The sequence below is a fragment of the Condylura cristata genome, unplaced genomic scaffold, assembly GCF_000260355.1.
Source record: "Condylura cristata isolate star-nosed mole 26May11 unplaced genomic scaffold, ConCri1.0 scaffold00041, whole genome shotgun sequence".
Taxonomy (NCBI): domain Eukaryota; kingdom Metazoa; phylum Chordata; class Mammalia; order Eulipotyphla; family Talpidae; genus Condylura; species Condylura cristata.
Window position 1 is genome coordinate 2,843,988 of NW_004567142.1, and position 11,303 is coordinate 2,855,290.

Sequence of the window (11,303 nt, forward strand, 5' to 3'; positions counted from 1 at the left end):
AGGGTGCAGTCTGGGGGCCCAAGGCTTTCCTCCCACATCCTCTCTGAGTATCCTCTCTCAAGTCCTGGGTGCAGATGGACCTCCGTCTCTCCATGTAATAATAATGGTACTGGAATGCTTGAACCTAGATACTCTACAAGACTAAAGATGCCAAGACTCCATAACAACCCTTTCCACTGCAGCACAAGTTTGATGCCCCGCCAGGGAGCTGACCCACATGGCGCTGCAGACCTCTCTGACCCGCCTGCTGCTCCCCTCAGCAGTGTATTTCGGTTAATCTGCCTGTTTTGCTTCCCACTCTGTCTCTGGTGAATCCTCTCACCACCCCCACCTCTTGTTAAGAGGAAAGGATGTCCTAAAGGCCTATACCCCAGTTCATGAATGCATAAATAAGTCAATCTTAAAACAAAAACAAACAAACAAAAAACACCCTTCCCAGCATCCCTTTGGGACTGAAGATGTAAGAGAAGAAAGAGCCTGGTGCCTTTCCTGATCCGTCATTTCCTGATCTCCCACATTACAGGCTGACCAAGGGTGGAAAGGATTCATCCAGAATCCCAAGGTAATCAGGATGGCGTCAAGGCTAAGATTTCATGAATCAAAGCTGGACTCTTCTCCTAATCCTGGGGTCGTTAGCCTGGAGGGGAGCTGCTGAGTTCCCCTATGATGGGTTTAACAGACTTCAATCTCGTACATGACTTTTCTGTGTAACCACTATTGTTTCTTCAGCTCCTCGGACAGTGCCTGGAACACAGTAGGCACTCAGTAAATGTTTACTGATGGGATGGGAATGAACCTCAGTGGAGGGGTAGAGTGCAGGCTTTGCCCTGATTCTCCGAGGGGCTCATTCAAAAAGACCGGCTCCCCACCCCTCCATCCCTGTAGCTATATGGTGGTGAGACAGGGTAGGGGGATCACTAGGCCCTCTAGCTCTCAGGTGTCCCTCTTAATCTTCCCCCAACACCAAAACCCAACTTTCTGTATCTCAATCACCACACCCCCATCCTGCAAAACTATTGAGTCCATTGAATTCTTCTTTTGTTCTTACTCCCCTCTCCCTCCTCTTCCTTTTTCTGTAGGGTTTCCAGGAAACTCTTCTGGGAACTTTGGGGGCAAGGATGTGTGTGTGTGTGTGTGTGTGTGTTGGGATGGGGGAGATCCGGTATATATATGTGTGTGTTAGGGGGACCCTCATTAACAAAGCTTGGAGCCTGTTAGTCATCCCAGGGAGGAAATGAGGGAGGTGGCCTACCAGGAATGAGGTCTGTCCAGACTGGCACTTCCCCCGCTTTCCAGCCTGCTTATGGAAAGATGGTCCTTCCTGATGACCCCTGAGGGTCAGGGGAGGGAGGGGGGACTCCATATGCCAGGGCAAGCTGCCCTGGCCACGTGGGTGTGGGAACGGAGGCAGACACGGGAAGGAAGAGGGAGCCCAGGATGGCCCCAGTGCTGACTCACGGGCCATGTGACCCCGACCTCATCCCTTGGCCTCTCTGGTGACCCCCTGGAATAGGGCCTGGGATCATTCCCAAGGTCCTTCCAGTTTGGGCCCCTGGTCACCCTTTTCCCAGGATGGGCAAGGGGCTCATGTTACACAATGCCACAGGCCCTTGTGCTTCCTCCATCATAATGCCCTTCCAAATAAATCCCCAAACTGCCCACATCTCTTGGTCGCTACACCAGCACCACCCAGGTCCAGCTGCCTGCCTCTCCAACCTGGACCACCACAGTGGCTTCCTCACTGGGCTCCCAACTTCTGCTCCTATTCCCCATGTTCTGGTCCCCACTCAGCAGCCATCACTCAGGGTTCATTAAGCCAAATCACATCCCTCTGCTAAGAACCCCCCCAACTCCCATTTATCTCAATGCTCAAGGCAGCAAGTCCTGTCCTATTTACACAGCCCTGCCCCCCTGCCCCCCCAGGCACTCTCCCACCAGGGCCTTAGCACTTGCTGTTCCTTCTGCCTCTTTCCCCTGCCCCCCACACCCACAGCACCGATCCCCTCACCTCCTCCAGGTCTTCGCTCAAACGCCACCTTCTCAGTAAGCACCCCCCCACCTTATCTAGAGCAGCCTCCATGTCACTCTCTGTCCCCTTCTTTGGCTTTATTTTTCTGATGCATCCATGTAGTATGGATTACACTACATTTTGTATTTACTCACTGAAAGGCCCCGGAGGGTCGGGCCTGAGATGACTTAGTCACAACACTTGTGTTTTTAGTTGATCCCCAGCGCTGGACATCAGGGTCTGGGAGAGAGCAGGTACAAATCAACAGCTGGTGAATGAAGGGGTGAATGAATGAATGGGGGACCCTCCTCGTCCTGAGCCCCCCCACCCCAGCCTGCCCTGATCACTGCTCTCCAGCCAGTCTGCCCTTCACTGGACGCTGACTCTGTCCCTCCCTCTGTTCTACCCTGGACAATGCTGTTTATCGAAAATTCAGAATTGCTCTCTTGTGCTCTCTCACCCCTGTACAGCCAGGGGCTTCCCAAGGGCTTCACACCACACTGAATTTCTCCTTCCACCTTCCTCTCGAACCAGATTTTCACCTCCTTACTGAAAATAAACTTTTTTCCTTCTTGTCGACACCTTGGAAATGAAGCGACTTCGTTTGCTGGTCGCCTCCACCAGGAAGCCCTCCCTGCCCCCCAGGCTGTGTCGGATGCCCTCCCGGGCTCCCCCAGGGCTCCCCCAGCTCCCAGGCTCCCCTGTTAGAGCCCTGCTCGTTGCTGGGTCATCACCTTCGGTAGGTGTCTAGCGCCTTCTCCGCCAGTGGGGTCGGGGCCCGTGAGGCCAGGGCCGTCGTGTGTCCCATGGTGTCACTGCCGCCACCCAGCATGGGACCCGTGTCACGTCAGCCGGACTGCTGGGGGCCCCGGCCCAGTGAGAACACCGCCCTCACGGTTGGTTTCCCTGTGTATATTCTTGTGAATATTAACATGGTCTTAATTGCACGTAACTTGCACACACCGGACCAGCCGTGGAGGGGAGGCGTGGGGGTTCACTGTGCGGGGGGCAGCATCTTCAGCTGCACCTGGTCCCCCTGGGGCGGACGGGCCGCCGCCGTGGCCTTGGCCGCGCTGTTCCTTTTGGAAGTCAGTGGGGTCTCGAGGGTGAGGGAGGCGCTGGCCATCTCCTGTGGCTTGTCGCTGGCCAGGAAGTGCAGGAGGCTGTGCAGGGCCTTGGCCACGTCTCCGCGGGCGCCCTCGTTGACGAGGCAGTAGAGGATGGGATCCGCCACGCAGTTGAGGCTGGTGAAGGCCAGCGAGCTGTGGTACGCCGAGAAGACCCGCTCCTCGAAGCCACAGTCCCAGGGGCGGCCCAGGTAGACGGCGCTGCGGGAGAGCAGCAGCACGTGGTAGGGCGCGAAGCACACCAGCACGATGGCGATGAGGCTGAGGGCCAGCCGCTTGATCTTGGCCTTCTCCTGGCGCTCGGTGGACACGCTGCCGCGCACGGCCCGCAGGATGCCGCAGTAGGACAGCAGCATCAGGGCCCAGGGGAAGAGGAAGCCCACGAAGACCCGGTAGAGGTTCATCCAGGCCACCCAGCCCTCCATGGGGAACTTCTCGAAGCAGAAGGTGTGGTTGTAGCGGTCCCGGAACAGCTCGTCGTGGAACAGGGGAGCCGAGTTAGCGCCCAGCTCCGTCGCCCAGACCACGGAGCTCACGGCCACGGCCGTCTTGACGCGGCGCAGGCGGGCGAAGCGCAGCGGGTGGGCCACGGCCAGGTAGCGGTCCACCGAGATGCAGCACAGGAAGGCGATGCTGATGTAGATGTTCGTGTAGAAGATGAAGCCGAAGAGCTTGCAGGAGCCGGGGCCGTGGATCCAGTTGTCGTGGTGCAGGAAGTAATCCACCCACAGAGGCAGCGTGCAGATGTACAGCAGGTCGGCGATGCTCAGGTTCATGAGGTACACGCCCAGCTCGTTGCGCTGCCGCACCTGGCGGTAGGCAGCCCACAGGGCCAGGCAGTTGGTGGGCAGCCCCACGCCAATGACGACGATATAGAGCGAGGGCGGGAAGAGGTGGTCCACACGGGAGTCCACATGGCAGCCCTCCCACGTGCGGTTGCCCATCCTCGGCACCCTGGCTGCGGAGGTGCTTCCCCTGGCCCGCCGGGGCTGTGGGGCCACAGGGGCGGGAGGCCATCGGGCCCCTGAGCTCCCCAGAGAGGGGGCTCAGGGGAACATGGTGGGAGGCAGTCCACAGTGCAGAGATGAGACTGACCTTGGAGCTGGGAGGGAAGGGCAGAGGTCCAGAGGGGAGAGCTGGAGGAGGAATAAAGTTACCACAGGGGACGGTTGGGGATGGTGGGATTAACAAAGACCTTTGTCAAGGGGGTTTTTTATGGGCCTGATCAGATTGTAAATGAGAGAGCACTGGATAACACAAAAGTTGGCCAGAAATTGGCTGTGGAGAGCCTTAGAGAGGAGAGGAAAGAGGCAGAGGTTTTGGTAGAGGGTGTAGGAAGTAAGAGTGGTTGTGCTGACATAATGGTGGGATGGAATGTGCTAGAAGAAGGGAAAGATGTGGGAGGGACAGCCCTCTATGTCAATCTATGGGCTGAGGTGGTAGGGACTACAGTTAGGGAGTGTTAAAAATACCAGGTAATGGGGTGGGGTGGAATGCTGGCCATTTCGCTGGACCCCAGCAAGAACTAAGGACATAAGGAAGGTAGCCCAGAGGAGACTGGCTAACAGGAGGGCTGTTGGGGGCGGGGGACGAGGAAGGGCTTGTCTGGGAAATTCAGGAAAAGTTTTTAAGTAACAGGAAGGAGGTGGGTAAGAACTGGATCAGAGAAGTGTTAAGGATGGAGGGGGTAGCTTGAATAAGGCGAAGAGGAGTTTGAAGGGTCAGCAGAAGGACTCTGACTTTGTCCTGTGGGGGACTGAGCAGTTGAGGTGAGGTAAGCCCCACCTCACTGCACATTTCAAAGCTGACTTTGCAGGGCCTGTGGGGAGAGAGAACCTCAGTGAGGGGAGCCACAGAGCCTCCTCCCTACACCCCTATCCACAATCCCTGTGATTGCAGAAGGCTGACACCCCAGACCCATGCTAAGCAACAGATCTCTGCAAACACAAATTTGAGGTGCCAGATATATTTCCCCCACCAGGAGATGTTAAAGCAAAGACCCTACCTGAATTTTAGAACTTTCTCCCAGAAACCATGTAAAACTGATACAAAGTATTGTGCCATGCTACAGAAAAGGCTGGACGCCTCATTTCACAGACAGGGCTCAGCCAGGTTGAGTTACGCCCCTCAGTGACACCCAGCTAGCTAGGGAAGTGCAGCTAGATAGCACTGGGCTGGGACCAGCCTCCCATCGTTCCAAACTCAGGGGGCCCCACTCTAGATGGCAATGACTGCTGCAGAGCTTGCGTGTTACTAAAACAGCAGAGCCTGTTCTCGGCGCTTTATGAGTAGTCATTTATTAGCTGTTCGAAAACTTCATAATGAATGACTGTTATCCTCCCTACTGGACAAACTGAGGCACGAGCGGGTTCAGAGACCTGTCCAAGGTCCTGATGACGGGAGAGGGGAAATCTCCACTCTCACCCCCTTTCTCCAGTTTCTTCACCCTCCAGCTCCAGTTTCCACCCAAGAGTAACTGCAAAAAGGGGTCTAGGCTGATGGGGTGAGAGTCTGGGAACCACGACTGAGGAGGCTGAGGGAAAGGATGAGCGGAGGGGCTGCATCAGGGTCTGCCTCAGGGTGGGGGGAGGAAGGGGGAGCCCTAGAGACAGTGCCTGCCCTGGGAACCTGTCACTCCCCTCCTCTTCCCATACCTCTGACTTTTCCAGGGAGAGACGGGCTTGGCACCCCTCACCGGTGCTGGGCAGACGTGCAAGCGTGGGGCAAAGGACTGCCCTGGCAAAGCCCACACACAGGCAGCCCCAAGGCAGCCATGCCTTGCACCGGCACTTCAGAAGCCATCCCAAGGGTTTGCACACATTTAGTTTTTAGGCTCTGGAAATTTAAAATGAGACTTTAACTGGAAACCCCAGCTAAAAGAGTAGAAAGGAAAGGTTCTCTGTGCTCTCGGTGAAATGAAATGGGGGCACCTCCACCCAGAGAGGGTAAGGAGGAGCCCGAAGCCGAAGCCACACAGCAGGTCCATGGGACCCTCCCGAGTGCCCAGCCATTTTCTATGGGAAAGTCCTCCTGTCCCTGCCTCCACCATAAATCCTGCATCCACACAGCTCTCCCCAAGCCCCGCCACTGCGCTCCACTCACTTCCCACACGGTGGCCAGGAAGGGCTTTCTAGCATGGAAATCAGCTCTTGTTACCTTTCTGCTTGAAGAGCTCCAAGGCTTCCCAGGAAACTTGGGGCCCATCCCACGCCCAGGTGCCAAGGGGCTGCCAGGGATCCTGGCCAGCCCAGCTCATCTGCCTCAGCAGGCTCAGGCTAGGGCTGTCTTTCCAGTCTCAGAACTTATGTCCTTAAGGGGCTCCCTGGTGGTGCAAGAGTTAAGTCTCAGCACCATGAAGCTATGTACCCCACTTCATGGGGAGGTGACCCACATGGCGCAGCAGCCCTCTTCTGACCCTCCTGCTACTCCCCTCAGGAGTGTATTTCAGTAGATCCTCCTGTTCTTTTTCTTTTTTTTTTTTTTTAAGATTTATTTACTTATGCATACAGAACTGGGGTTCAGGCCAGAGGTGCAGGGTGGTGAGAGGATTCACCAGAGGCAGAGTGGGGAGTAGAACAGGCGGATCCATGGAACACACTGCTGAGGGGAGCAGCGGGGAGACAGAAGAGCTCTGCTGTGCCTTGTGGATCCTGCAGATCACCTCCCTGGCAGGGATCTAACTCTCCCTGAAGCAGCTGCAGCTGTGGCTATATTCACTATATTCCTAGTGCGTAGAGCTGTGCTTAACCCGTTACGCCACCAGGGAGGTCCCTGGATTCTGCTATTGCTCAAGTTCATCCATCCATCCTTCTGTTCTGTGCCCCACTCTGTCTGGTGAATCCTCTCACCTCCCCCCTACATTTCGACACCCCAGCTCTTATATGCATAAATAAATAAAATGAACAAATCTTAAAGCAAACGAACAAAAGACTTATGCCCTTAAAGTAACCTCTACCTGTCAGGATCAGCTCCCCTTCACCTCCTGGGGAGGACCCCCCCAGAGTCCTGCCTCCCCCTCCTAACATCGCTTTATATCCTGTCCATTTGTGTCTGTCTGTCTGCCCAGAATGAGCACTCCAGGAAAACCAAGTATTGTACCAAAAAACGAACAAAAGAGTAAGAAATAAATTTAAAAAACAAAACAAAACAACCAGAGCGCTCCTGAAATGGGCTGAATGCTGTGTCCCCAGCACCTGGGACATGTCCAGCATACAGCAGGCCCCCAATAAACGACTGCAGACTTGGAAACACATAGCTGTCGGTAGGCTCCCTCTCCTCTTGAGGTGGCACCACCCCCACTTCAAGTTCAAACAAGTCCCAGTGGGATCCCAGGAAAAGAGGTGGGGAGGCAAAAAGCGAAGAAAAGGGCAGGATCTCTCCCTACAGAATTGACTCTGAAAGGTCAATTCTTAGTAAGTCCCATCCCCTGCGGGGTCCTGGGCAACCCACTCGCAGACAGAACCCCAGATCCTGGGGAACTGGGGGGAGGAAGCTGGCTTCCCGGAACAGTGGGATCCAATTCCTCCCTGTGGAACTGAAACCCCCCCCCCCGCGCCCCCAGACCCAGGCACCCCAAGCCCTCTCACACCTTCCCCTGACGCCAGCTTCCCCTCTCTGCCCTCCTCTTCTCTCCTTCCTGAGATACAGGAATTACTTCCTCAGTTTCCCCTTCTGTATAAAGAGAGGGGAGTGGACACAGCATTGATACTAGTCACACCAAGGATGTGAAAATGCTTGGTGGAACATGAAATCACCCATAAGACATGCAGAATTTGAACAGTTATTATTATTCCATAAGCACTGGAGAGCTAAGGCAGGAAATGAAACAGTTTGTCAACCCATGTTACTGCAATAAACATTTTAAAGAGAGAGAGAGGGGAACCCATCCCTAACGGGAGCTGGGAATGAGAAGCCTGTGCCCACCCTGGAGCCCAGCCCAGGACCAAGGACCGAACTTATTTCTGGCAGCCAGAGGAAACGGCCTCAAGGCCAGTTTCCTGGAGGGGAACCAGTCGGTACTCACCACTCCCTCAGCCTCAATTCACCTGGTGGGGGGCGGGGTGTCTGAGCATGGGGGAGGAGTACTCAAGCGCCCAGACTTCTCCTACACTGAGCTCTGCTCACCATCCAACCCCAAAAGACAGCAGGAATGCCAGGCTGTCAAGATTCCACAGTGCAACAGGCCTATGGTATGAGCAATGTTGGGGGTACAACCCCCTCCTGGTACAGATGGGGAAACCAACGGAGGCCTGGAGAGACAAGGCAGTTGCGTAAGTCACATGAGGGGTCAAGACTGGGCAGATGTCCCACTCATTTATTTTTGCAACCACATGGTGTCCCCTCCCTGAATCTCTCTCTCCTGCCTCCCTGCAGCCCCCTTTAAGAATATGCTGAAGCATATTCTCCCCATAAAAAAGCAAGTGACCATGGCGTTCGCCTGCCCTCGACCACCTGACCCCCTTGTCCACTTCTCAACCCTATCCAAGACCCTTATTCGGGCTTTGTTGGGGAGTGAACTCCTAAATCTCACAATCTCCACAAGAAGTACCCCCTGTCTCCCCGACCCCTCTCTTTGGTCCTGCTGGCTCCTCCCAGAGGGCCAGGGAAGAGAGAGAACCCCCAGTTCAGCTGTGGGGGGAGGGACGCCAGGAAGGATGAAGGGATCCTGGCACCCACCCTAGGCTTCAGCTGCTCTGACCAGGCTTGTCGCTGGCCCCACCGGCCACCCTTAAATCCCAGGCTAAAGGATTTGGGGAGTTGAGAGGACAAGAGGGAGACCTCTTAGCCACCTACACTCCCCACCACCTCGGCTCACTCACCAGCTCGGTCCTGGAAGCCATGGGGCAGCCTCTCTCCTGCACTCCCCTGCTCCGTGGGCTCCCGCTCGCTCCCCCTCCTCCCAGGCAGCCCCGGGACCGGTCAGCGCCAGTCTGCTCATTAGGGGACGAAATGTGATCACGCCTCGCTCCCCACCTGGTGCCTGGCAGGCAGCAGCGGAAGCCAGGGCAGTCAGGCCACCCTGGCCACTGCCATCACCCCACTGGGCCTCAGTTTCCCCTTTTCTACAGAAAGGGTCCTCATCGCCCTGCCACAGCCCCCACCACACCACCGGAAGGGTCCCCGGGTTCCTCCAGTTCTACCCTCGGCCTCTGCCTCGGCCCTTCTGGGTGGCAATGTCCAGCTCCGCACGCTGTTCTATTATTGTAACAGGCCGGCAGCCTTTCTTCCTATTATTATCATCATCGCGCTCCCCTGCTCTTCGCCTTCTAAGTTTCCAATATCCTAGGAGTCTCACATTCCCAAATTCTAAAGTTCTATTGTTAGAAGGCTCTATGATGTTTTTTTAAAGCATTCTGCAACTTTCTTAATCTATTATTAAACTGCCACTGATTATTCTTTTTGGCCTGGCAAACAGGAATACGTATCTGCCTTTTCTTTTTTAAAGAAATGGGGACATCCTCTATACATGGTGAACCCCACTTCCCCTTGTCCCCTCTTGCCTATTCTGTTTATCTTTGACATTCCAGCAGCCTGAAGTTATAGGATTGTACGATTGCCCTGGCATTCTCAGATCTCTTAGCTGCCACCCCACCTGGCCCCTAACTTCTCACACCTGGGCCCTGGCCCCTCCCGGCCAGTGCCCAGCAAGGCTGGCCTCCTCCCTCCCTGCTCGCTCCCACCAGCTGAGTTATTATTTGTCTAGACACAAATGAAATTATAGGCCTTGTCCCAGGGGAGCAGTGGGCTTCATGGGGGGGGGGGGCTGGGTACATCCCGGCCCCCCACCCCCTCATCCCTCTGAAATTTCACCTCTTCCACAAACCAACTCGTGTCCCCTCTGCCTCTCCACCACCATGGATTTTAGAAATATTTTCTCTTCTCTGCTCTTAAAAGGCTCCCTCTGGATGCCGGCCACTCATGCTCTCCCTGGCATTCTTCCCTTCTCCCTGTGAAAACCTCCCCCAAATTAATCCCACTGAGCAGCAGCAGAAGCAGTCAGCTCTCTGGATTTGGGCTTCAGCGGAACTAGAGTCCCAACTCTCAGCCTGGTGCGGTCTCCCTAAGGGGGTCACTGCTCTTGGATCTCAGTTTCCACAACTGTAAAATGGGGTGTGGCTTACAGGGCTCCAGGAGCCCCTTTTGATCTCTGGGCTGGAAACTGCCAAGATTCCAGCACTGATCTTCCAGGACTGAGGCGTCAGACTGAGGACCTTGTATTGAAAGTTCACGTGTTTCTAGCTCACCCCTCAGTCGCCCTGACATCCTGGGTCTCCATCCAAGATTCACACCCAAGCGTCTTTGACTATGAGAATCTCAGGAGCCCCCACCCTCCGCTCCTGGGGGGTCTCTCGCCTCTCCTACTGGGAATCCCCCCACCAGGCAGGAAAACCTCCCCACCTTTACCCAAACCTGGATTCCAATTCAGTCTCACGACAGGGGTGGGTGGGAGCGCTGTTGGTGGGCCCTGGGGGGGTGGCTGCGATGGGGGGAGCCCCATCATCTCCACCTGACCCCCTGCGCACACCACGCCTGAGTACACAGCACAAAGCCTGAAACAGCCCGACAGAAATTCCAGAACTGTCTGTAAGCTGCTTTGCAGTTGGGGGTGACAGGGGATGTCCAGCTCCAGGCAGAGGGGCGAGGAGAGGCAGGGAGGAGTTAACAGTGACCCAGCCAGATCCTGGAAGGGAGGAAGTAGGGGAGGAAGTCCACCCCCAGGCAGGAATTCCTGAAATCGGAGGGTGGGGTGGGTGCGACCTCCTCGGGAGCGCAGCGACTCCGAAGGGGCACTGGGTCACGGTGTCAGAGGCCACCTGCCCAGATGGCAGCCTCGCCGGCAGGCTTCCGCCTCCCACACTGCGCCGGGGGGGGGGGTAGTTCTGGGCTGTGTCCGGTTTGGGGGTGCCATGGCGTTGGGCTGAAAGAGGGGAGACAGGGAGGGACAAGCAAAGAGAAGCGCAGAGGTGGGGAGGTGCGGGCAGGGGCCGCAGAGACCGAGAGGTCCAGAGCAGGGGTGGGGCGGACAGACGGCCAAGGGCTCCGGGGACAGCGGCAGAGATGGAGACGCAGACGCAGAGACACGCGGACCTGTGGAGAGACACGGCGGCGGGAGAGAGCGGCAGAGGCCGAGACTCAGGCTGGCGGAGGACGAGACGCGCCCAGGGCAG

The 11,303-nt window shown here is 56.1% G+C and overlaps 1 protein-coding gene across 1 annotated transcript; it reads right to left on the reverse strand.

The window, feature by feature from the left end:
* Window positions 1-2,776: 2,776 nt before the first annotated feature.
* GPR4 (G protein-coupled receptor 4) lies at window positions 2,777-5,006 on the reverse strand. The gene has a single exon (XM_004694203.2). The coding sequence runs from the start codon at window positions 4,077-4,079 to the stop codon at window positions 3,003-3,005; it is 1,077 nt and encodes a 358-aa protein (XP_004694260.1). The 5' UTR covers window positions 4,080-5,006; the 3' UTR covers window positions 2,777-3,002.
* Window positions 5,007-11,303: the final 6,297 nt, after the last annotated feature.

What these genes read in the sequence shown, in the direction of transcription:
- GPR4 (XM_004694203.2), bottom strand. Translation starts at nt 4,079, where the DNA reads ATGGGCAACCGCACGTGGGAGGGCTGCCATGTGGACTCCCGTGTGGAC.